At 39.9% G+C, this 24,517-nt stretch overlaps 1 protein-coding gene across 2 annotated transcripts; it reads right to left on the bottom strand.

Moving 5' to 3' along the window:
* Positions 1 to 59: 59 nt before the first annotated feature.
* On the bottom strand, positions 60 to 6,622 carry cfap100 (cilia and flagella associated protein 100). Of its 2 annotated transcripts, none has more exons than XM_040119903.1 (16): positions 6,514 to 6,622; positions 5,598 to 5,669; positions 5,459 to 5,497; positions 5,256 to 5,359; positions 4,881 to 5,103; positions 4,639 to 4,703; positions 4,164 to 4,327; positions 3,924 to 4,004; positions 3,567 to 3,751; positions 3,346 to 3,430; positions 2,939 to 2,981; positions 2,666 to 2,820; positions 2,264 to 2,393; positions 1,869 to 2,071; positions 1,653 to 1,746; positions 60 to 1,524 (listed from the first exon to the last, which is right to left on the bottom strand). In XM_040119903.1, exons 2-16 carry the CDS (start codon positions 5,635 to 5,637, stop codon positions 1,399 to 1,401), a joined length of 1,737 nt encoding a protein of 578 aa, XP_039975837.1. In that variant the 5' UTR covers positions 5,638 to 5,669; positions 6,514 to 6,622; the 3' UTR covers positions 60 to 1,398. The 2 variants fall into 2 exon arrangements, with proteins under 2 accessions (XP_039975837.1, XP_039975838.1); XM_040119904.1 differs by having other exon boundaries at positions 5,459 to 5,491.
* Between the last annotated feature and the right edge of the window lie 17,895 nt (positions 6,623 to 24,517).

Here is a 24,517-nt window from a genome sequence, read left to right as displayed (position 1 = left end):
TACATTGCTTATTACATTTCAAGGATAGAGGCAATAAAAAAGGAAACAAATTAGGCTTGTTTATGGGGATAAAATACATTTCCTGATAGTTTTGGGCAGCAACCATTTAAAGTTTTAATATTCAACAGTTACACAGCCGGACAGTTGTAGAAGAAGTACTCAGATCCTCTACTTAAGTAAAAGTACCGATACAACAATTTAAAAAAGTAAAGAAAGAAAAGTATCAACAGCAAAATTCACTTCAAGTATTAAAAATAAATAACATTTTGCAGAAAATTTGCCCCTGTAAATGATATGTTACAATAAATGACATTAATACAGATGGATCAACGTGTAAGCAGCTGTTGTAGCTATTTGAGGTTTTAACTACTTTAGTCCAATGGATCCCAAACTCCCTCAGATAAATCTGAGGGGTCATGAGATGATTCATGGGAGAGAAAGGAGGAAAAAATAAAGTTCCGATTCACAAATTTGTTTTCAGTTTTTTTTGGAGTTTTTGTTTATTTTTTGTGAAATATCGGATAATTTGAACAGTTCTTAAAACAAAACCATGTGAGAAGTTTAGACGTACTAACAACTCTAACAACTAATATTAATTTCACAGGCAATAAAACAAAAGACGAAAAGACAAATATCATAGGATGTCTTTGCTGTATTATCAACAACAGATCATGAGCTTATCATATCAAATAAAACTTTTTTTATATTCCCCATTAGTGCAAATGTAATTTTTTCTAGCTGGAGGCATCACATCACATCTTTTAACAGAGCTGAGTGGGTTGGTGGGTTATTCTCCAGTTTAATAGAATCAGTCTATGTGCTAACAGTGTTACTAAAGAAATCAAATTATATTGTTTGTTTGACAACTATATCAGAAGCTTTCACACAGAACAACTAGAATGGGATCTGGCCTGAGTGGTTTCTATATGACCTCGGACAGATTGGAAGATTTTAGTCCAGTATTAAAAAAAGTTTTCGGCAGTTCCAAAGCATATGTTTCTTAATGAGGCTGGTGTCTGTCCACATCAGTCACTTTAATGTCAAATTTTAATCTGAAAAGTAAACAGTAACTAAAGCTGTCAGATAATCATAGTGGAGTAAAAAGTATAATAGTTTGCTTTGTAGTGGAGTAGAAGTATAAAGTAGCATAAAATAGATATACTTGAGTAAAGTATCTTAAAATTGTACTTAAGTACAGTACTTGGGTAAATGTATTTAGTTAGATTCCACCACTAGAACCGAGCACTCAGTTATTCACAGCATCAGACCGCTTTATTGTACTTTATGTCAAGATTGTTGTGTACTAAATGTCCAATAACATTTTCACTCCTCAACTGTTGTGTCGGAGGCATGAATGCATTTTTTTAAAACTTAATTTTGTGTATATAATTTTCTTTTTTAGTCTTTGTCCTCAGAGGCGAAGAGGTAGGCATGGAGCTCGTCCTCTGCGGCGATGTTGTCCACACTGCTGACCTTGACTTTCTGGGCAACAGGCATGCATCTGGGCGTGAGCTTTCTCCCACCCTGAAAGAAAAAATAATAATAAAAATAATAATTAAATTAATTAAATTTTGAAATTTACTAGTGGTAATACAAAATTCACAGAATAGTATAAAAGGCTGCATCAAGTTATTGTTAAGCAAATGACTCACCATTTTCTTGGAGTCAGCCAGGGATCTCTCCAAATACCTCCTCATCCTTTCTTTCTGTTTCTCTCTCTGCTCTCTCAACTTATTTTCACGCTCCCTGCACCAGGATGTACGAAGAGAGGGGATTTTTAAATAACAATAGCTTGGAAAGAATATATTGAATGAAAACCCAATCTCTATGTTGAGTTAAGTAAGCCAAGTATAGTCACTGAGACACACCTGCTCCTCCTCTCGCTGTCCTTTATCTTCTTCATCATCTCCAAGCTTTCTTCAGGGATGCTCTCAAGGCCCTGCAGCAGTAAAGACATATGGTTCTCAATACTGGCAAGCTTCTCCAAGGTGCTGAGGTTGGTCATCCTGTCATCCACGCAGCTGCGATGCACCTCTGCCACCTTCTCACCCAGAGCATCGAGCATCACATCCTGTAAGCAAGAGAAGGACACTCAGATGGTCAACATTAGTATGCTGTGTACAGTCTACTGGTGCCACCTGACATTTAGCAACATTCTGGGTTGTGTTACCACAGAGATCCATTTAAAGTTGCCACATGCAGCTTTTAGATTAGAAAAGTGATTGGGGGGAAAAAAAGTTAAACATATTTTGTGCTTGCTTACCTGGTCTTCTTTGTTCAATGACACATGGAGCTGAACCTTCCGTTTGAGCTTGTTGCCTCTTGCCCTCTCTTTGTCGATTCTCTGTTTCATGTCATTTATCTGTAGTGTTAGCTGCTCTTCATCCTTTTCACTACAGGCCGAGAAGGTTGTGACAAAGAGGAGCGGAAGAAGGAATGAATATTGTATCAGGAAATTCATTGTGCAAAAATAGGTCTGAAATTTTAAGCAAAAAAAGTTCAGCAAGTGGGGAAAAAGGACCTGATGGATGAGCATGTCAAGAATATGAAAGGAGGTGACCTTATAGTAATAATGTCAGAGTGCAGTGCTAGCAAAGGAAGTTTTCAAGGAACGGGGGAAAATGTCAAAAGCCAAAATCATTCATTCTCAACCCACGATGCTTACATCTTCTTTCTGGTTGTCTCCATGGACTGTCGGAGCTCCTCCACTGTCTCTTCCACCCTTGTAGAGTTCTGAATCAGGGACAAGTTCTGCTCTGTCAGCTCAGTCACCAGATCTAGAAGCTGCTGGGGATCAGAAAAGTACAGTTCTGGCTCATCCTGCAGAGGGGTGACACAACAAGGTGGGAAAGATAGTGTACTGTGAGCACTGCAAATAAAAACTCAAGATTAAAAGATATATTGCTTCAGTGGACGCTTTTAGTTCAGTAAAACTGACCTCATACTCAGAGCTGTCACTATCTAGTTTAGCATCTGTGATCCTGAAATGCCAAAGAAAGATTTTGGAGTCAGGAGAAAGTTTTTGCAGCAGCATGTAAACATGCATACTGCGTGCTACAACAGAAGAAAGTGTAAAAGTATGTGTTCAAGTATTTTCAAATGACCAAATAAGAACGTATAAACACATTTCACAAGATAACCAGTATACAAGTACGTAAGTTTTTCACAGGTAAAAATGATTTTTAATGGTGTGTTTTTATATATTAGTGTTTCTTTGGCCTTCTTAGATTACCCAATTTTATTTACCACTGCTCATGGTGTATGAATCTACAAGACAAATACTGGAAGTGCAGAAAAACAACCATCAGTGTCGTGATTGCAGTGAGTGTGTTGGTGTTTCCTTACAGTGTGTCGCTGTGGGCTGAGGACAGCCTGGTCTCACTGATGGGAGGCAGCTCTGTACCTGGACTGGACTCCATGTTCTCCAAACCTGTGCGTACGTTATCATTCAAATCACACCACTAGCGCTATCAAATTCAAGACTTTAACAAGTGTCAGCCTGGTCCTCATAGTCTCTTTTATGTTGATTTACTTGGTTCTAACTTGCACCAAGGTAAAATACTTGCCGTTCCTAATTGCTGACTCCTTAGGCTCCCTTTTTTGCTTGTCCTTTCTGTCTTTGTCAGACTGGACCTTAGCTTTCAAAGCCCTAGCCTTCTGGGCCTCCTGCCACTCCGGAGGAGACAGCTTGAACAGAAGCTTCTTGTATCTCTTGTAGTCTACCAGGATTTCTTCAAACTTGGCAAGTTCACTGTGAGGAAGAAAGTCTAGATTTAAATCCACATGATGTGACATTGTGTCCTTCCAACTTTATTCACCTCTATTTATAGAGTACCTCTGTGCACCTATTTAGTATTTACTTTTATGCACATAAAACACGATTAACTGACACACACATTAATCATACAACATCAGAGCTCTACCTTTTTATTGTGCCCATTTCAGCTGCCAGTCTCTTGATCTCAGCACTCTTCTCCTGTTTGGACTTGGCCTCCTGTTCAAAACTGACAACAGAGACAAGACAACCATTTTGCAGTGTGACACCATATGAACATCCTTCTGTTAGGGCAAACACCAGTCTGTATTGAGAATATAATAAGAGTAAAACAAAATTTTCAAGAACCACAATAAGATCTTTTCATATTTCATATGTTGATACTCACAATATTCTGGCCTCCACAGACTTCTTCTCGTTCTCCCTGAGGAACTCTTCAAAGTTGAGGTTGTCTCTCTCAATGATCTTTTCGAGCTTTTTAAGCTCTCTCTCCTCTTTTGCAATGGCCTTGTCCATCCTCAAAATCTCGCACCTCTTTGTCATCAGAGATAACTGAGTAAGGGAGGAAAAGGGAGCATTGAAGATAATCGAAGAAGAACACAAATACAGTCAGAAATATATCGGCAGTGGCAGGCGTAGATACTGATTGAACTGAAGAGCAGTCACAGTTTTGTTTAACATGTGTAGAGCGAAATCAGCTTTTTTCCCCACATGTACAGTAGGGTGTGGTTCAGGATGACTAGATAGCCGACAGAAAGCAAACGCTCATGCAAAAAGCACCAGTCACAGTAGACTGAGAATCTGCAGATTGTTTTCATAGCTCCACCTTTATTAAGATCCTAGAAACTCCTAAAATCATTTACCTCCAACACTGCCTTCTGCCGTTCCATGGAGATGAAGTCATGTTTGCTGTCTTTTGTAAAGTTTTCTGGGGACAGAGGACAGAGGGTACTTAACATTTAAGTAAAGTTACTAAGTAAAGTTACTAAGTAAGCAAGTTAGCCATGCAATAGCCGTGGAAATACACATAGGGATTTTAAAAAGCTGCAAGAGCTACGTTTACAAAATCTGACACAGTTTGACTCTCTGCTCTCTCTCCTCTCACCTCGTTTCATCATGGCCATCTTCAGCTCATGTCTGCCCAGTGTTTGTTTAGGGAAAGTTGTCTTACTCTTGATTTGTTTTAGTTTCTTCATCTTCTCCTTTTCCTCCTCCTCCTCTTCCTCCTCCTCTAGTTCTCCCACCAGCGCTTTCTTCAGCTTGGCCATCATCTGTGTAGTGTGGGTTGTTTTCTCATCAATTGGCAAAGCCAGGAATTTACGCATCTCCTGAGCATGGTGGAGAACAGCAGCACGGCTTAGAAAAGATCAGTTTTTTACTTTATGCAAACACTGAGTGATACGTTCAAAATTATATCATACATTGGATGTATAACAATTTATTCCTACATGCACAATTGCACTCAAGCACACACACCAACCTCTTTATGGTCCCCTTTTTCATTTGCACTCAGTAGAAAAATACTATTACTGTCTGGCACTTTGAATGGGTTTTGTCGTGTCTCCCCACTCCTTCTCCTCATGTCTACACACCGTGGAGTGAAAAGACAAAACAAATGAGAGCGTGTAGTTTCCAATAGCTTGGTCTCTCTATTTTCCAGATTTGTCGCTTTGCCCACCTTACCTTTTTTATGAGATTTGGCAGTACTTTCAGTTCCTGAGACAACAATGGTATGGTACAAAATGATCATTAATCAATCAAACACTGATTCAGTTTGAATTGTTATGTGTGTGTGAAGCATAGCATTGTAACAGAAACTTACTGGGTGGTGGTGACGACATCTCTGAGGTTTCCTCTGGCATCTGGCACTGCACTGGCTCAGTGTTTAATTTGGCTGCAGATTACCGAAAGAAAACAACTGAAAACAACCTTTTGGTGGATGAAAAACTGTATCTCTGCAGTAACCCAAATAATGCATTTTATTTAATGCAAAACTGGGTCTAGCCCAGAACTGTATTTCTAAACCAGGATCCCACTGCCAAAGGAGTGGGGTCCAACTTTAGGCCCGTGACTAAAGGTGGCTGACTCTTTCATCTAAAGGCTCCTTTGGATTCTCCTGCCTGCTTTTTACTACAGCATCAACTTTTAAGTCCTTTGAAGTCCCATCCTAAGACACATTTCTACAGGCCACAACTCGTATCGTTTACAGCTCAACTTCCAATTTGCCATCTGCAAACTGGCCATGTTCTTGTTTAAAATGTGTTTATTATTATTAAACGCTCTGGTATTTTCACATATTTGCTGATGCTGGGTGAAAACATACAGGAATGACATGATGTCCTCGAACTCAATGTTTTATAATCATAAATTATAAGGTTCACCAGAAGAGGCCTAATCAGGCTAATGTGAAAACACCTGTGGAGGGGGACCATTGCTTTAAGTGAGGATTTTTAATTCTTCTAATCTTTCTTCTTCTTTTTTTTTTGGCTTGTTTGTGTCTTCACGAAAAGTCTTTATGCATCTACACCCTTTAAGTGTTGTCTATTTATATTTATATTGTGCTTACAGGCTGCACATTCCCAAATAAATTCGTGCCGAACAAGCTAACGTAACAGAGATAACCCCAGTTTGTTTTTCTCACGATAAACAAAAACAGGGTCTAGCTGCTGCACAGATTAGCTTAAGAAAAGAGGTTGACACACTTCTTCGAATGAATGTTCGCAATGAATTGAACCTACCGTCTGGTAACGATGTTCAAACACAGGACAAGTGGTCAGAGAGAACTCGGACCGCAAAACAGCTTCGCTCTTCAAGCGGGCCGTTCCATTTGTGTACTGTTGTCACGGCAACTGTTGCCTTCAGGTCCCCTTTGAAAAGTTCTCCCTTAGTATGCACCGTTCATATTTTTCGTTGAGTAAGGGGTTTGGCACGTTGTGAAGATTGCCATCGACTGTTGATCGGCGATCGAAAGGGACGGAAAAATACATCAAACAAACGCAACAGAGAGTTTTACAGTCTGTAAAATTACTTCGGTGGTCGGCCATCCGGCAAAGTTAGATACGGGAAAGGGGAACGAAGATCGCTCACCAATCCTGTGGTGCAGTCTTATTCGTTCTCCACTAGATGGCGTAGACAGCTCACACAACCTGTCCCAGGCTGAGCTCCGTATTTCCTCACTGTGTTGGATAATCCAACACAGATTTCAAGGACTATAATGGCTGCTGTTGAAAGACGTGTTTGTAATAGCGCGTCCGTGTCCGTGATAATATCCTCCTAAGTTAACTTGATTTGATCGCCAACACCTTTTTTTAGCTCACTGTGTGCAAGGGAATATACTTAGAATCCAGTACTGTACATTTCCTCCCACGCATCCACGCATGACCCTGCACATCTCAGCTCAACGAAGCAGCCCACACACTACACTTGCTTGTAGGAAATCCCAGTGTCAGATTGTCAGGTTACAGTAGTGCAAAAAACATGGGCGAGCGTTGGCTCTCGCAACAGAAAGAGGGCACGTTGTGTTAGCAAGGAGGAATGTTGTTGTTTTTTTTAAACCCAGATTCAGAAGGGACAGCTTCATGCTTAGGAGCGGATAGGAAACCTCAAGCGAGCACTTGCTTTACGTTCCCAAACTTTCCGTGAATTTTTGTTGCATCTTCACAAAATCCCTGACATGACTCTTCTCACATTTAAATAAAGCAATGTTTTGGCAACCAGTCCTTCAGGAGAGTCGCCAGGAAAAGTTGCTCTGCATACAGTATCACTGCCTTGCGATGTAGATAACATTGGCTGCTGTAGTATGAAGATGCTGTAAAAGCAGCTGGTTTCCTCCAGCGTTGCATGGGTTGTTTGAGCATTACAGATTACCTCCACCTCCTCCGCTCATATAGCCCAAAGACAGTGGATATTTGGTATTATATAAGGGGTGAACATTCAGCCTTCTGTGCATAATGAGAGCGACAGCTTTTCTTTAAACACACTTAACACCGCCACCTTCAATGAACACAAAAACATTTTAAAATAGATGCTCATCCATACAGTATGTAACTGTATGGATTCAGTCATGAGATATGGTTGAATGAATACACAAAGAAAGAGGTTAGAAGAGGAAGCATTTCTTGAGCAACATATCCATTTCGGGCCTGCTGAAGGATAAATGTGAGATGGACACGTACTTAAAAGCTAATTCTCTCCCTCGTGTCTTGCAGTGAGTTTAGGTGGCTGAGTCAAAAAGCAGCACTGACCTCCTGTCATGAGACAAACGTCCGAGCAGAGCTGGAGCGGCCAGGCTGTCAGGAAGCTGTCGAGGCGGCTGTGAGAAGCAGACTGAGCTCAGGCCCATATGACTGTTCTGCAGGGATCCAAACTGAGACAGCTTTTTATAAAGGGGGGCTATTTTACATGTCTGCTGAGACTTTGTTAACTGAGCCTCATATTTAATCTCATGCAATATCATTTCTGTCTTAACAGAATCATAGCAGTGTGCAACATACATAACATATGCAAGCACAGATGATGAACTCAAGTTTATTAATAAATGAACTATACAAATACAAAATGTTTATATTGGTAACTGATAATTATAGTCAATAATTTTTATCCCAGCTATACTTTCTTTACTTGGAACACATATCAGTGGTAAAAGGTTCCAAACCCAAGGTTCACTTACTAGCTTCTTTCTGCGTTCTTCCGACCGTATTCCAAGGTCTTTTTCAGCAAACTTGCTCAGGTGTCATCACACGACCTAAGTATATCAATTCCGTCACATGATAAGAATGGGTGGACCCCCTGTTATCATGTAAATTACAACCCATATACAACAAACTGTTGTCACGTGTCTGAAGGTCTGTATGTGGATCACCTGAGTAAGGCTGTGGGATATGGTCAAAAGCTCCACGGACAAAAAGCTAGTAAGTGAATCTTGAGTTTAGAATAGTTTGCCATGTATTGTCAATAATTTGTTTAAACTATTTCAACAGACATCCTGAAAATGATCATCTATGGACACAAAAGGCTAACAACATATAACCTGTTAAAAAGTCAAAAAAATCACAGTGATGTACAGAAACGGGACAAGCAAGAGCAAGTTACCACAAAGAAATGCAAAAAAAATGAGACAGAAAGTCTTTGCAAGCTGACAGAAAAGCTCTTTCCCTCTTACAGGGTTAAATGTATCAGAAGTCAGTGTCCTCTGTCCCGTACCTTTGGCTTTGTTTTTGCTTTTTTTTCCCATCGGTGTCAGGACAGTTTTTAAGTGACGTTTGATTTTATGATCTACAAGTGAGTTCTGCCGTGTTGAGATTTATTATGTCAATGCCGGCTGAACTTAATGAATTTCCCTTCCTACTGCAAAGGCTGCAGACTGGCATATTTTGTATGCAAGGCTTCACTGTCCACAACACCAGCTCTTTTTGTTGCACTTCATAGTTTTTGCAGCAGCTGAGGGAATTTTCTCTGGTGACTGAGCTGGTGGGGAGAAGAGGATATGGTTGGACTGAGTACGCATTGATTAGTGAAAGGTCCTGTTGTATTATTTTGGGTTAAACACATTTCTAAGGTCTCATCCATTAAAATGTAAATACAAATCACTGTCATGCTGTCACTGACCTGTCATGAATACACACATCTCCGAACCGATAATTGATTTATAAATTTGATTTATTTTTACTCTTCAGTCATTTGATTTATAAAATATATGTGGAAATTGAATGATCCTTTGCCTCTAAAAAAATTCCCGTGTAACTTCGGAAAACCTGCCTTTTATTTCCATGAAGCCAGCGGAGGCACATCTGTTCCATTGGTCTTATCTGATATTATTAACAATACCACAACTCTAACAGCATGTAACAGCCACTAGCAGCACAGTCCTTTGCCTGAGGCTCTGAGAAATTGTCAAAGGAAGTCCAACGAGAACTCTTTGTCTCTACTTTTTGACTCTTACATGGATTTTTGTCAAATATTTCACATAATAATCATTTAGGTTATTAATATTTAATAAATGACGAAGGGACGTGATTGGCGAAGCCTCAAAATTTAATGAATATGCTCGACTGGTTAATAATATTGTTATGGTTATCCTTTGCTGTTCCCTCAAACAATCCGTTTAACTGAATGAATTATGGTGCTTTGAACCGGGAATTTGGAAAGGCATTTCCTAAATATAGGACACTCAGAAGCATGTCTAATGCCAGTTTACACTGACTAATTGTTTACTGGGAAATGTGTGAGTCTTCAGCTTGAAAAAAAGCACAGAAATTGAGACATTATTCAAATCTCCCAAACGTCTGTCTATCAGCACATCCAGCTCACTTTAAGAAGGTCCTGTGAAAGGTCTGACACTATTAACATTTTAATTTTCTTGTACTCATAAAAATATCTGATGAGGACTCTTTGAGGAAGACATAGTCTAAATTTAAATGAATATAAACCATAATCATTTTTATGCACATACTCAATGCACATAAAACCTTGATGGGTAATTGAATTGAAATCCTGCCAAGACAACAGTTTCTCTCCAGCGCAGCACGATTGTGCAGCGTCTGAAATCAAACCACCTTGTTGCTTGTTGAACTGGTGACTGGTGGAGGCAAGACAGCTGAGGGAGGAACAAAAAGAGGAGAGAAGAATCTTGCTGACCAAAAAACTACACAGTTAAAAATGAACAACATATTTTTAATGGTATCTAGAGCTTTTGCAAATGTGCGGTGTCATTAATATTCTTTAAGCCTTTGGGTAACTTTGACTAATAAGACAGTAAGACAGGTTCCAGCTGATTTTCATGGACAGTGTATTTAGATTGCTCAAAATTCTCAGAGCAGGTGACGCTGCCACCAGGAATGAACTTAAAGCTTAATAGTTAGTGATGCAGGTCCAGATAATAATTGCTCAATCATCCTGATGTTAGAACCTGTCCATCCTGATATCAGCGTCTAGGAACTGTGCTGACTATGTGACCAGAGACAACAAAGACAAAACACAGTAAATGTGTTGACTTGTCAAGGACAATTTTGAAACCGAAAAATCATAGAACATATTGGCATCTGTGATTGCATTCTGTTAGTGAAATCTGCAGTTCCTTAAACCACCGGCCGTCTCTATGTTCATCAGTGGTGGCAATTGTGGGTCAGTCATTACCCAGCCCTCGTTGTGTTTATCAATCAATATTATTTTTAATATTAAAATGAATCAAATTAATATGTATAATGTCAAAGAGGTGGATCACAGTGACAGAGAATTATCACCTAAATCTGCAGGTCTATGTCGCAACTTGCCCTCTTTTAACTCGTTGCTTTGGTTTTAAAATTGCAAATTTACTGTTTGGTTCAGTCTCAGCACTCTTATCAACCTTATTTACAGTAAAAAAAAAAAAAAAAAAGAAAAGAAAAGAGAAAGAAAAAAACTATGAATTGCCAACTGTGCACTGCCTTCCCACCATCAAATGACAGACAGACAAATTTAGGAGCTAGATGGTGCCTGTCTCCGTGCCTCTCTCTGTGCCTCCGTTGGACAGACTGACCCAGGATGTGTTAGCTTGGTGCCGGGGCTGGAGCTAGCCTTTACCCAAAGAGAAATACTAGTCATGAAAAGTTCTCTTATTTACATGATGTTTTCTCAGCTGGCTTGTTAACCCCAGCCACAACTAATTAGTTCAAGAACCACGTGGGTTTTGTTTAGAGTTGGCGGGTGTCTGAACCTGTGGCTTCACAGTGCGGACCGGGCTTCTCGAGCCCTGCGTGCAGTCTCCAGGGCTAACGTTGAGCCAGGTGTTAATGGTCAGTAGAATCCTTGCTGTCTTTTTTTCTATTTCAACACGTGTTAATGCAGAGTATGGGACATGTGTATTTGGAGGCTTTTGAGTTGTTGCAAGGAAAAGTAATGCATCGTGCAAAGTAATCAGTTACTTTCTGTTTGCCCTCCAGTGGCTAAATAAATCCAAAAAACAAAAAAAAACAACCAAAAACAAAACACTAAATTTTCTTTGTGCTGGGAGGTCTTTCCAGAGATGTGTAGGAAAGGTCAAATCTGTTATAAACTGGCTGTGTCATATTACTCAAGGAAAAGTCACAAATTATCTCTTTAACATGCTGCTGAAGAGGCCTGACACACAAGCAGTACACCTTCAACTTATTTCAGTCTATCTAGGAATATTGCATTTCCTGTTAGTCTGTGAGCCTGAATGAATGAATACTTTCTTGTTTACATTTCCATTGGAAAATGGGGGCACTTGTGAACGATGAGTTCCTCTGTCAGTGGGAATGTACTGCTGAATATTTGGGGGATCCATCCATGCCTGTCGGCTTTGATCCCAGCAGAATTAATCCTCATATAATTAAAAACTCGTTAGCAGACAGACGCCTGGTCTTATCTGGAGAAAATGCTATCTGCTTTCGGATACTTGGTTGACAATTTGGCAGCAAGAGGACATCTTAAAGGGTAGAGGTTTAACTGGTGAAATGAAAAAGACAAAACTTTCTGTATTCCATCTGGTATTATTGTGGGGACTGTTCCTGAGGCATATGTAAAGGCGTTTCACTCTGTGACCCATGCCTTAAGTATATTCTTTTGTCTGTCATTTCTGCCTGGTGGACACTGCCTTCTGAGTGCCATCTTGAGTTTACTATAGCAGAAAATACTTTATTTACGTACGTGAACATGGGGATTGTACCCCAGGAAATTTAATTGCCTCTGAGACTGCTGAGAATTATGAAATCCACCTCTTGGACTAAACCACTAATGATGAAGGATAATGAGCTCTTTCGGCTTGGCCCACAAATTTAATTTATTTAAACCCAGTATTCGTCCCAATCTGGAATAATTTGCTCTGGGAGGATAATAGTTGTCGTTAATGTTTTCATCAACACTTTGATATTTGTTTTTTTTTTCCCCAGGGGGGGTTAAAGAGATGATGTGTTCGATTTTGGCAATGTGGTGTTGTATATAGTGGCGCTCTGGACATTCTACTAATTTACCACCCACTGTCTCCATTGCTCATGTGTCCAGAGGTAAGTTTGGTCGCCACAGGGCAGTGGAAAGCAGGGTAACACTACTGTGACCTACAGTTTAGCAGCAACTCGGGGCTCAGGTCTTGTTCGAGGAGAATTTGACATGTGGAGCTGGGGATGAAACCGCCAGCCCTAGAATTAATAACAAATCATAGGTACCCCCTGATCTAAAGCCACCCCTGGTTTCAGAATCAGAGAATTTCCGTTGTAACCTCCAGTTTGTAATGGCTGGACTGAGGTGTGGAAAGCTGCATCAAGTGGCATGCTATTGGCTGTTACCCCTGAGCTATATGGACCGGTGCTGTAAGTCCTTTGTTTAAAAGAGGACTTATACAAAGACTGTCTCATCACTGAGGTGCAAAAATAGATTAGGATTTAATCAGAAGACAATTGCATGCAAATCAGTTTCCCTTGAAGTGCTTTGCCACTCAAGGGAGGGGAAAATGAAGGAGATTTGGGTTAGATTCCTTTCGGCAGCCATTTTAGTCCTCTGAGATTTTCCTGTATTTTTTCTCTCTCTCTATCCCTCTCCCTCTGTCTGCCACCATGGCATCCTTGCTTCTCCATTCACTGCTAAAAACTAGTACTTTCATTATTTGACTAATGCGGCATAAAAGTGCATAAAAGTGTGATTTAAAAAAAATCAAAGGCCATATCCAAAGGCCCTCTACCATGCAGTACCAGTATCAGAATCAGCACTTTGGAAGGTGCACCCGCTCAGTGTGGGCAGTGTTCTTGGACCAGTGTAAATGAATCTTACACAATGATCAGTCCCAATGTCATGATCTAACTATCTGGCAAAAAGACTGGTGGAAATATCACATAATAACTCACACAGATGTGGTCATACCCTGTCAGCGCTTCATCACCTTGTTGGAATCATCAGGTATTAACCATCTTTCAAATAGGGATCTTTATTGTGAAATACTGGATATATGACCATATTAAGCCCTTTTCAGACCAATATGCAAATACATTTTCACATTCAACATATTCATACACTTTTCATACAACCCGGCAGTAAAGGAAATATCTTGCTGAGAAAATCTGCGACTACCAGGGATTTAATTTGGACAAACTGTTTTTGTCCTAGGTCCATAAAGAGTCTGATGCTGCCAAAAGTGCTTCTTAAAGCTGCATTAATCAATATTTTCATACTAACAAAAGATCATGACTATATGCAGTGTGTAAGGGGTTGCTTTTAGGGACAAACCCATGGAGAATTATTACACGACTCTGCAGTTTCCCTCAGTTCTACAGAGCATTTTAAGATATTTCAGCTCATTGTTTTGGTTTTACAGCCTGCAGCTTCACTGTTTTGGTTCACTCTTGTTGCTCTTACTAGCATTGAACATAGTGGAGCATTTAGCAGCTAAAGAGCCAAAATTTTAATCAGGAGTTGGTGGAAACCAAAACAGAGCTAAAATGAGACTGAACAGAGAGTCTGCTTGATGTGTAACTAGGCAACTGTTTGCCTACACACACCACATCAACTTTATAAGATGATAATACGCCAGTGTTGAGTTAACAGCTTGTTATGCTGTACTGAGCGCTATCTGGTTTTTTTGCCTAAAGGGTTGAATTTTTTATTTTTTTTAATGCCTTCCGAAATTTTCTATGGCAAAAGTAAAAAGTGACAAAGTGAAAATTTACGCAGTATAGAAAATCCTGAGTACAGTGGCAGCACTTAAATGTGTCATACTTTTCCACCACTGTGTGGTCACAGCGCTCCTGTGGTGCAGTTGCAGTAAGAACACGGTATCCTCCAACTCCGCTCCAGCCTCATAAAATCCAACATGCAGTTCTCTTTTCTGCCACCAGATGTAGCAAAGTCGCTCCCTCATCACTACTCTATGTGGATCCGTTAGACAGGGTTCTAGTTAAAATCGTTAACGCAGTACCACAAGTTGCGGAAATATTAAACACGATGAATGCAACAGTTAGGAGGACAACTTTGTGAACAACCAAATCACAGGTGTATTTCTTACCCGTCTGACGACCAGAACAGAAAAACAGGTAAATGAGAACAAATAAATGTCAATTCTGCTGCATTAAACCACATCAGAGGCGACCAGAGAGGGCTGAGCACTACCTGCAGAGAAATGTACTCCTACACATCCCGAGCTGTGGCACAAATGTACTGCAGTTGCATTAAAGGTGCGCCTTTATCGCGGTAGGTTGTGACACCTTTAAGTGTTGCCACTCTACAACTAAGAAAATAATCAGGAATTACTTGCTAGACCCATCATTCAAATGCAAGGCTGCAGTTGTCCAGAGGAGTGATAAGTGATGTTTGTTACAGGCCATCAAAAATACGAAGCAAGTTTCATTTTTCATAGATTATACCCAGGAGCTGCACAGTCATCAGATATCTGACAGAAATGGAAAGATATCAGAAGAAGAAAATTGTGAGATCATCATTCATTAGCTCGTTGTAAGGAACATGGAAGTCTTTGGGGAAAACATGTCCATTCATGTACAACATTATTCAGAACAGGGATGGAGAACAACAAGTAAATATAACTACACACACTGTTGAGGAAAACTGTTATGGGCGTTCTGGCACACAATAAATGAGGCATGGAAGACTAAATGGATAGTAAATTAATAAATGCTTTGGCTGCAGGAGGAACAACTCTTTCTGAAACAACTTCAGTGCATGAAAGTTTCCTATATGAGACAGTACTGTAAAATCAGGCAGACAAGCTGATTCAAAAGATCCTAGACGACTGTTAACAACCACTGCTTCTCAAAATGTGAAGGGATTCCACAGAACATCATTACAGACCAGATGTCTGAAATGTTCTGGCCTATATCTCAGAGTTGGAAATCTGGCCATTGGTCCAGGCCCTCTCCTGAGAAGCTCCTCTGAGAATGAAAGTCTATTTCCAGTGTGCCTATTTTTACAGTGCCTGCTTCAACAGAGAGGTGAAATGAAGCAAGATCTTCCCAGCAATCAGGCCAGGAAACTAAAGGCTGCAATGGATCATAAATCGCATTTATACCGTAAGGCATGTGCACTTATCCTAGCAGCGCAACAGTTCCCAAAATCAATATAATCACTGTAACATTGCATGCTTTGTCTGGAAGTGTGCAGTGGAAGAAAACGCATTAAAACACAGGCTTAGCACCAGGTCGCAAGTAATATTAATGTCACTGCTGTAATGCTTGCAACAGTGACTTTATTTGTGAACACGTACACCATGTTAATAATTGTGATACCCAAGTAGCCCTGTATGAAGATAAACAGATGTTATAAGAAATCAAATGATGTGTCATGACAAAGCTTCAAACCAATTGCTATCTTGAGAATATCCTGACTAGTCTATGTTAGACAGGAATATGTCTGATTTTGTGCCCCAAATAAATGCTTAACGAAAATTAAAGAAGAGCTTTTTGCCTCATCACGTCTCACCAGGGGAAACACTTGGGCCTCTTAAGTGCCCCTGTTGTGGGACAATAGAGCAACATTAAAGCATTACAGTGTCCCGTAAGAGAGCTGAAGTCCTGACATCACCTCCAGGCTAGTAGCTGTACCACTATCTTCTGTTACTCAACAAAATCTTTCATTGAGGCTTTATTGTTATCTGTCTTTCTGAAAAAATTAATCATTTTATTGATGTTAACTGGTTAACATACAAAAAAACTACAGCTCCCATGAAGCCTTCAGTGCCGCAGTGCACATCTTACATGTCGCTAGCGCTGTCTGTATGCTGTTTGGTGCTGGGCAGGTAGCGTATGGTGGGTTTAGCAGCGCTCTTTTGCCGAAAACACCTGCTGCTGCTGAAAACTGATAATAAAACTGCGGGTCATAAACCAAAACAATGAGCTGAAAAACACTAAAACGCTCAGCTGAGCTGACAGGAATTGAGGTGGATGTCACTGCAAGTAACTCCTTTCACATTACACATAGTAATTTTGTCAATTGTAAATATGAAAATATTGAAATAGAGGCCACTAAAAACATAAATATTAAATCAACAATGATATTACATCATTAAAAAACAGCATTCATGTCTTGGCAATTGGAGTAAACTCCATGACATTCTGTTGAGCAAGGTTAGAATGTACAGCTGGATTCTTTGGTAATTTCCACTATTACAAATATCATATGTACTTTTTATTAGGTGTTTTACTTTAGGAACAGATGCACTCTGCAAAAATGGCATTTCTGTGCATGCAAATACACATTACATGTTTATTTATTCATATCTACAGTATACAAGTGATTTCACATTACTCCCTATCAAAGAGAAATTTGTTGCCTTTAAAGTCTCACAATCCAAACACTTTGTATATCGTGAAGATGTTGAATAATGTTGACTTCTGTCATGTAAATTTTGTTTGCAACAATAACAATCTAATGTTTTTCTCATCCCTTTATGAGTGGAAACATTATAGAAAACAGGTGCTGGCTTGGAGTTGAAACTTGCACACTAGAGGAAGGATCCTTTCACAGCAAGTGCGTTCATTAGCCTAATCTTCTGGGTTGGGAGTACTCCTTTCTTCGCCCTGCTGAAGTCTCTAAAGGCTGGATAATATGTCTGCTCCAGGCTACTGCGCCTAAAGTGCCTTGGGGGCACTAGGCCAGTCTGCTTTGTCTTTCTAATCACAGGATTTGTTAAAGTATAAATGTTCTTTTAAAGGGACTTTCTGCAAGGACACAGCAAATTATGTAATCATCTAGTATATTTTTAATATGTAAAATTTAACAATGCTACTGATAGCATTTCTACATAATTGCACTTCTTTCCAGTATCATTCACTTGCTATATTAGCTCGTATTTTTTAACTTTTGGAAAGCCCATAATGTCACTGTCAAGCTAACGAAACAGATCCGAAAACTGGCCTCCAAGCTCTGTCCCACGTTGCCTGTGGAGCTTAAAATGATGACACAGTTGCCATAGTTACACGGCAAGTTTGTCCTTGTGTGTGCGCGTGTTTGTGTGTCAGTGGTACCAAGGTTATCTGGTGTCACCCTGTTTCTGTCGCAATTGTCATGGCTCAGCAAAACGGCTCAGTAAACTGTGGTGGCTACATCTGCTGCTGCTGGTGGGGGGCCCAGACTGCTGCGGGGAAGACTGAGGAAGCGGAGAAGCACCAAACTGGGACCATGTCTTGTAACAGGAAATGCCGTGTGCCCCATCCAGAGAGCTGGGATTTGTTCATTTTTTGGCTGGAGAGAAAATTAACGAGATTCCAACCAAAAATTAGATATTCAGTTTTCAGCAAAAATCAATGTTTTTTTTTCCTCCTCACATCTGGCTTGCATTGTTGTTTCTTTACTTTTATAATTTTGCTTTTAAATCTTGATGCGAAGATTGTTTCCTACGCATTAATTTATTCCTAAAAAACACACTTGCACATGAACATGTGCGCGCACACACACACACACACACACACACACACACATGCACTCACACACCATTTGCTGCAGGGCAAACATTCTCCCACAAACATTTACGCCTCTTCTTCCATTTCCCACCGGCCATGTCCCCTACAGACAGATTCAAAATCATCACCAGAAATGATCTATAACTGTGTGAACGCCTCATTTCCGCTGTGTTTAAAAAAGATAAAAATAAAATAAAAAAAGCCTACCAGCTACAGCAGCTGCGCTCCTCTGCATGCCGGACTCCACTGTATGTTCACGTCTGTTTTGGTGCTAAGATTAAATAAATTAACATTTTATAAAGTCATTTTCAGAACTTGATCAGGTATATAACACATTAAAGCACATGCATTTTAACAGTGCTTTTTCTCCAGTTTTATTCAAATGCAAGAGGTTTTGAGCAGTAAGTCAGTTAACTTTAAGGTTCTTCATTTATAATTCTTTTTTTTGATAAATAAATAATCATCTGAGAGACAGGGGTTCATTGGTCAGAAACATAATTGAGCATAACATATTTCAATATAAAAAGGCACTGAGAAAACTGAAGCTGAAAAGGAGAGAGGGCTAAGACACTGACATATACTCATATAAGGACGTGAAGGCAATGTTTTTCTTGTGCAAGCTGACAGTTGCTGCTAATGATGTGTTATATTTGCTCCAACTTAACCATTAACTATTCGTCAGATGGCTTCCAGAGGAAATTATTTTTAAATCCAATTAAAAGGATGAGTTAGATAAGAACATCAATACCTCTGTCATGTCTTTGTGTTAAGTAAAGAGCTGCAGCCAGGAGGCACATAGCCTAGCTTAGCATAAAGACTGGAGGCAGAGCAAAACAGCTAGCCTGGCTCTGTCCAAAGTGAAAAATGATGCTAATTTAAAATGAAAATGAAAAATTCACTAATAAACATGCTTGTATCTTGGTTAATCTGCACACAAACAGAATGTAAGAACTTGTAGTTTTAGAGGGCATTATATGTGATAACTATTTTTGACGAACAACAGCCAGGCACAGTGACTTACTGAACTCTTGTTATCATAGTGAGGTTTCCAGCTTTCGTACCATTTGTTTGTACACAGACCAGAACCGAAACCTGAGCACACCAACCGTTTCTGGCAACACCTGCTAGCCAGGATTACTTGTCATTAAATTGTTACAGAACATAATAACATGGCAACTCTATGAAAACATTTTCTGACACTTCAAACTGTCCTTTTTTCACCTGAATTTGGAGGGTTATTTGTCCCAAAAGGCCAACGTACCCACTGTACATACAGTCAGGTACATAAGTATTGGACAGGGACACTCCCAGTATGCAGTCCAAAGAAGTGTTGATGCAAATGAAGGAGGCCATCATTAGGCTGAATGGAAGCCAGCCATCGCAGCAGTAGTTCTACCCCATTAAGAAAAACAGATAGTGGAAGACTATTGAGAATAGAGTGTTAAACCTTCTGCATGGGAGAGGGTGTATTTACACTCACCCAGTAGCTGAGCTGATCATACTGTTCAGCATACTGTACTTTCACACAGCAACATAAAAGAGACATCCATGAATTAGTCTCACTCCAGGTAAGTGGAGGAAAAATCACAGTTCCCCCAAAACCAAACTATCCCTTTAAATTAGGGCAAGTGCCTATACTTAGAAGCTGAAAGAAACATAATAAGTTATACCTTCCATGAAGCAGTTTTGAGGTGATAGATACAGTGCACTTCAAAATGGATATGGAGTCAGTGCCCACCTCTGGCTTGTACTTACTAAATAGCCCAGACTGAAACTTCATGTAAGTTACAGAACTAGAATCTGCGCATCACAGGGCACTCAAGTGTTGTCTGCTACTTGCATGTAATGGGTAGGCAGGCTTACTGAAGTAGATGAGAGGGCACTAGGGCTCTGCAGAGCATAAATGACTCCCAATCACTCAGATTCACAAGTGGATAATGGTTCAGAGTGATGCTTCCTTTGCATTTGGATGGAACAACTTAATTTTGCACAACTGTGGACTACAATCGTAATAAATAAAAAGACGTAAGATATTAAGCCACTGTTTTCTGAGTGCTTCTCTGAAGATATCATTTTCTTGGAGGAGTCTTCACTGCTGCAAGATCACAAATGGACAGCTTTAACAGAGAGTGGACAATTTAGTAATATGAGTTTCAGAGGAAGACTGTTCATTTGTCAGTCATACTCTGGTTATAGCCTCTGCGTCAAGGCTGTCCTTTGTTGTAGTCAAATCTTCCCATTTGTTTCCACAAAGACTTAATAAAGGAACTGGCCCACAGTGGTGTGGGCTGCAAGGTGGTAACTAGAACCCTGGAGGAAAAGATTTATATCAATATTTTTTTTTCTTCTGAGCACAGATGTGCGGAATTTGATGTTATTTTTACAGACTCGCGTGTCAGTGAAGGTGTTTTTTTTTTTTGTGCCTTTTGAACCCTGAGGGAAGATACTCCTTTTGGCTCCACCTCCGTCTCTACACGGAGGTCAGAGGTCATGGTCAGCTACAAAACAGCATCCCTGTCTTCCAGCTGAAAGATGGTCCTCCTGCTCATGTGTGCCTGAGCACTTATCAAGCTGGATATTCCAAGTGCTGAGTGTAGCATAGAAGCAGCCTCGTCTGTTAAATGGCCTAAACCCTTGATTAACGAGAACTGAAGTTTAACAGTGAAGCAGATGGATTAACAACCAGTTTGGAGGTTTGGTTTGACAAATATTTCTCAGAAGCAGAGATGCCTCTCTAGAGACAAAAATGGTCTTACAAGTTGAGTGAAATTGCATTGGGCAGAATAAAATTTCAAAAAACGACATGCCATTCTCCAAGAAATTATTATTATTATAACAGCCCTGTCTGAATGTAAAGTGTAAGTTAGTTACTCACTCTTTAGTTACTGTTGCTACGCCTATCAAGCAGTCAACTGTTAAACAGCTTACAGTGATAACAGTGGCAGGTCTACTATTGAAATTACTAGTGATTTCTGAAACAAAGGGCCTTTGCCGATTGAAATGACATCTGTCGCTAGTAGCTTTTATCAACTGTAGCTAGCTAGTTCAAGTAATGTTCAAGTCAGCGCTATGACGGCTGAGTCAAATTAAGAAAGATAAGGCAGCGGTTGCACCGGATGTTCGTAAGTTCAAACTTGGCCTAATTCTATCATAAGTGTTAACTAAGAGGAATTTTATGCATTGTTGCGTTCTTATGTAGGGATTGGTTTTTACTAAATGTTACACCCAATAGCGCTTACTACCAGGTGTAACTGTTGTGTAGCTAACTGAACCAACTGTCACAGCTAAAGTTAGCTTGCTAATATATGACCCATTTAGAGCGAAGAGTAAAAGACGTAATGTGTTATATGGTCGACTCACCTGACCTGAAACTTGATTAATGCTGTTTAATTATGAAGTAAATCTTAAAGATTTTAAATTTCATTTCACAAAAATAACACAACATACCTCAAATTACAAAATGCATTTGACTTACTGAGTAATGTTAAATAACATCAGTTAAGTTAGCATAATTGGATATTTCTTGCTCATTCTAAACCTTATGATTACTGATAACTGAAACACATATTTCTCCATGTACAAAGACAAAATGATACCTTAGTTTACAAAAGATATATGTTTTGCGCTTCTAAAACTGTACGTTTTGGAGGTTATGCTGGCCTGTGATGCTATAGCGACTTCCTGTTACGGTGGTCCAGTGTGGTACTGAAAAGGGAGGTCCACTAGTCTGGTCCCTGATGGGTTAAAAAACTGTTCGCCACTTGAAGTATTAAAGTGCAAGATTGAAAAGGACAAGATTTCTTTCTGCATTAATTGTTAAAGTAAATTAAGAAAGCGAAACATTTTACTCTTTTTGTGCTTCTGTTTACACCATTTGCCATCAGGTGTTTCCTCCTGGTACAATTAGTGACATAAGCTCTTTTCTCTGGTGTCTCATTTTCAGGCAGTCTTTGTGTCTCTCCCTCTGCATTTGTTTGGTATAGAAGATATCACATTGAGCTTTTTTTTGGACGGTGTGATTTCCCGACAGCTTGACTCATGGTTCTGACTCATTAGCTTCTAGCACTGCCACAATGAGCCTCATCAATCGTAACCCCCGGAACAAAAGAGCTGCTTTCTCCCTACCTGGCCATCATGATTTTATTTGCTCTGTATCACAACCTAGAAAGAGTCTGGCTTTGCTCAGTGCAGGGACCTAAATAAATAACACAGGCAAAGAATTTTTAGAAGTGAGAACATTTTGACAGTGATTCCCTTATTTATGTCATTCAGGCTTTATCAGAAGGGAAAACTAACTCTGGTATTTCATGTAGACGCATGTTGCAGCTGTGCACAAACGGTGTGGGCTGGAGAGGGTAGCACTGTGGTTTTACAAAGATTCAACTTATGAAGGAAAGAAATACAGTGACATATTAATCAGTGGCAAGAGGCTTTTATTCTGGTAATGAGCAAGAGGGAATTGGGACAGCTTTTAAGCTTACACTTTAACTTACTTGTTCCAACACGACATAATTTTAATTGAAATATCTAAGCCTCTAAAAGCCTTACCTTAACTTAACTTAACTTAACTTATCTTTCCAGCAGCAGCATGCAGTTGTTTTCAGGAAAACAGGTTTGAGAAACCAAGTCTGCGCTACCTGCCTATCACCAAACAATACACAAACAGAGTTAGCAACTAGCCGGTGAACATAGCAATGTATTTAGCTGCTAAAGAACCAAATATTTATCACAGGAGTTGGTGGAGTCCAAAACAGAGCCAAAAGTTGAGTTAATATTGGACATTGAGCTGAGTTATACTAGAAAAGAGCTGGTTCGTACAACATGTTGTCCAACCACATCAGAAATTAAATGCATTTATAGCTGTTATAATGAATGCGATGAATGGTCGGCCATCAGAGCGGCGAGATGAGATATTGTATAAATTTAGGGATAATAGTGCACATTTTCACAAATGGACAGAAATAGTGGTGTAAAGAATGAAAAAAAAAGAGCTGGAACGAGAAGTTTAAAACCCTGACTCCTCTCTCACCTCCGGACAGCTGGTGAATCATGATGGAAGTGGGTGCGCATGTTAGATTGTCAGTTTTGGAAAGGCACAGAAATGGTGGGACAGAAATCTCCCAATCTGACATCAGACAGGTGATGGGGGGAGTGGTTTTCAGAGGCTATTCGACCATCCTACACGCTCTTCTGATGGTGTGTACTGACACCTTCACATTTATCCGGTTTCCAGAAGCACAGCTCGAAATGAAAGCTAATGTTGCTCTGTGTCTGCTCGATGTCTAACTAGGGAACTGTGTGCTAACTTTGCTAGGTGATAATATATCAGTATGGTGTCTATAGCTTGCACTCAAGCGGTCAAAAAATCTGTTAACGCAGGTTTAACGCAATGAAACCTTAATCGAAGTGGTAAAAGAAATGTTCAAATCCTTTAGTGAAAGAAGCATCAGTATTACATTGGAAAAACATATCCCTGTTCTGCATCCTACATACTGAAAATAAAAAAGGTATAACCGGTGAAATCAAGGGGAGTTTTTGTTCTAAAAACGCTGCTTTCCACTTCTGTTTACTGTTGAACAAAAACCTGATAATGAGGCTTATTTGACTTCCTGTCTAAAAATCACCATCTGCAAAGTTAATGAGATCTCGCTGTAAATGCTACACAGTAAAGACAGCAGTCTTTCATGTGCACTGTGCTCCAGCTATCAAGCTCTGCTGCAGCAGCTGTAGGTGTGTGTGTGTGTGTGTATGTGTCATTGGGTTGGGACTCTCTCTTCAGGCCTCGCGTGGATCCTACAGGAGGTAATGTAATAACCCTCTGCTGCCATGCCCCTCAACCCCTTACACACACGCCAGCCATCGCAGACCCATGCTTCACCTTTTCTACCTTCCTCCTTCACACACAAACACACACACACACACACACACACACACACACACACACACACACACACGCGCACGCACACACACACATACACATACACACACAAACCCACACACACAAACGTGCTCACACTGATAAAAAACTAGGTTATCATGGCAGTTATTTCTGCTGCAGGGCATATAGCTTACAAAGCAAGAAGAACCTGCTTCAAGGAGCCTCAAGACAAACTGTATTACATAGACAAGCACACACACACACTAAAACCACCAAAGAGTACAATAAAAGAAATTAAATTAGAGTACTCTAACAATTCTTTAGTGCTCCCTGCACAGCGTGTGTCTTCAGGCCACATGTTAACACAATAATACATCATGTACTGTAATTTAAACACAGGGCAGACTTACAGGGAAAGGTCAGCGTGGCATAATAAGGCCAACGTGACTTTTCCTAAAACTGTGCTCC

This window comes from Xiphias gladius, chromosome 23, assembly GCF_016859285.1.
Source record: "Xiphias gladius isolate SHS-SW01 ecotype Sanya breed wild chromosome 23, ASM1685928v1, whole genome shotgun sequence".
NCBI lineage: Eukaryota > Metazoa > Chordata > Actinopteri > Istiophoriformes > Xiphiidae > Xiphias > Xiphias gladius.
The sequence above is the reverse complement of the archived record's forward strand: the minus strand, read 5'-3'. Positions and strand labels throughout refer to the sequence as shown.

Excerpts from the sequence above, each read along its gene's own strand:
- cfap100 (XM_040119903.1), bottom strand. The coding sequence starts at position 5,637 with ATGCCAGAGGAAACCTCAGAGATGTCGTCACCACCACCCA. Across the intron at positions 5,360-5,458 it reads TGCCAAATCTCATAAAAAAG|ACATGAGGAGAAGGAGTGGG; the intron begins GTAAGGTGGGCA and ends CACGGTGTGTAG. Across the intron at positions 2,072-2,263 it reads CATTGAACAAAGAAGACCAG|GATGTGATGCTCGATGCTCT; the intron begins GTAAGCAAGCAC and ends TCTTGCTTACAG.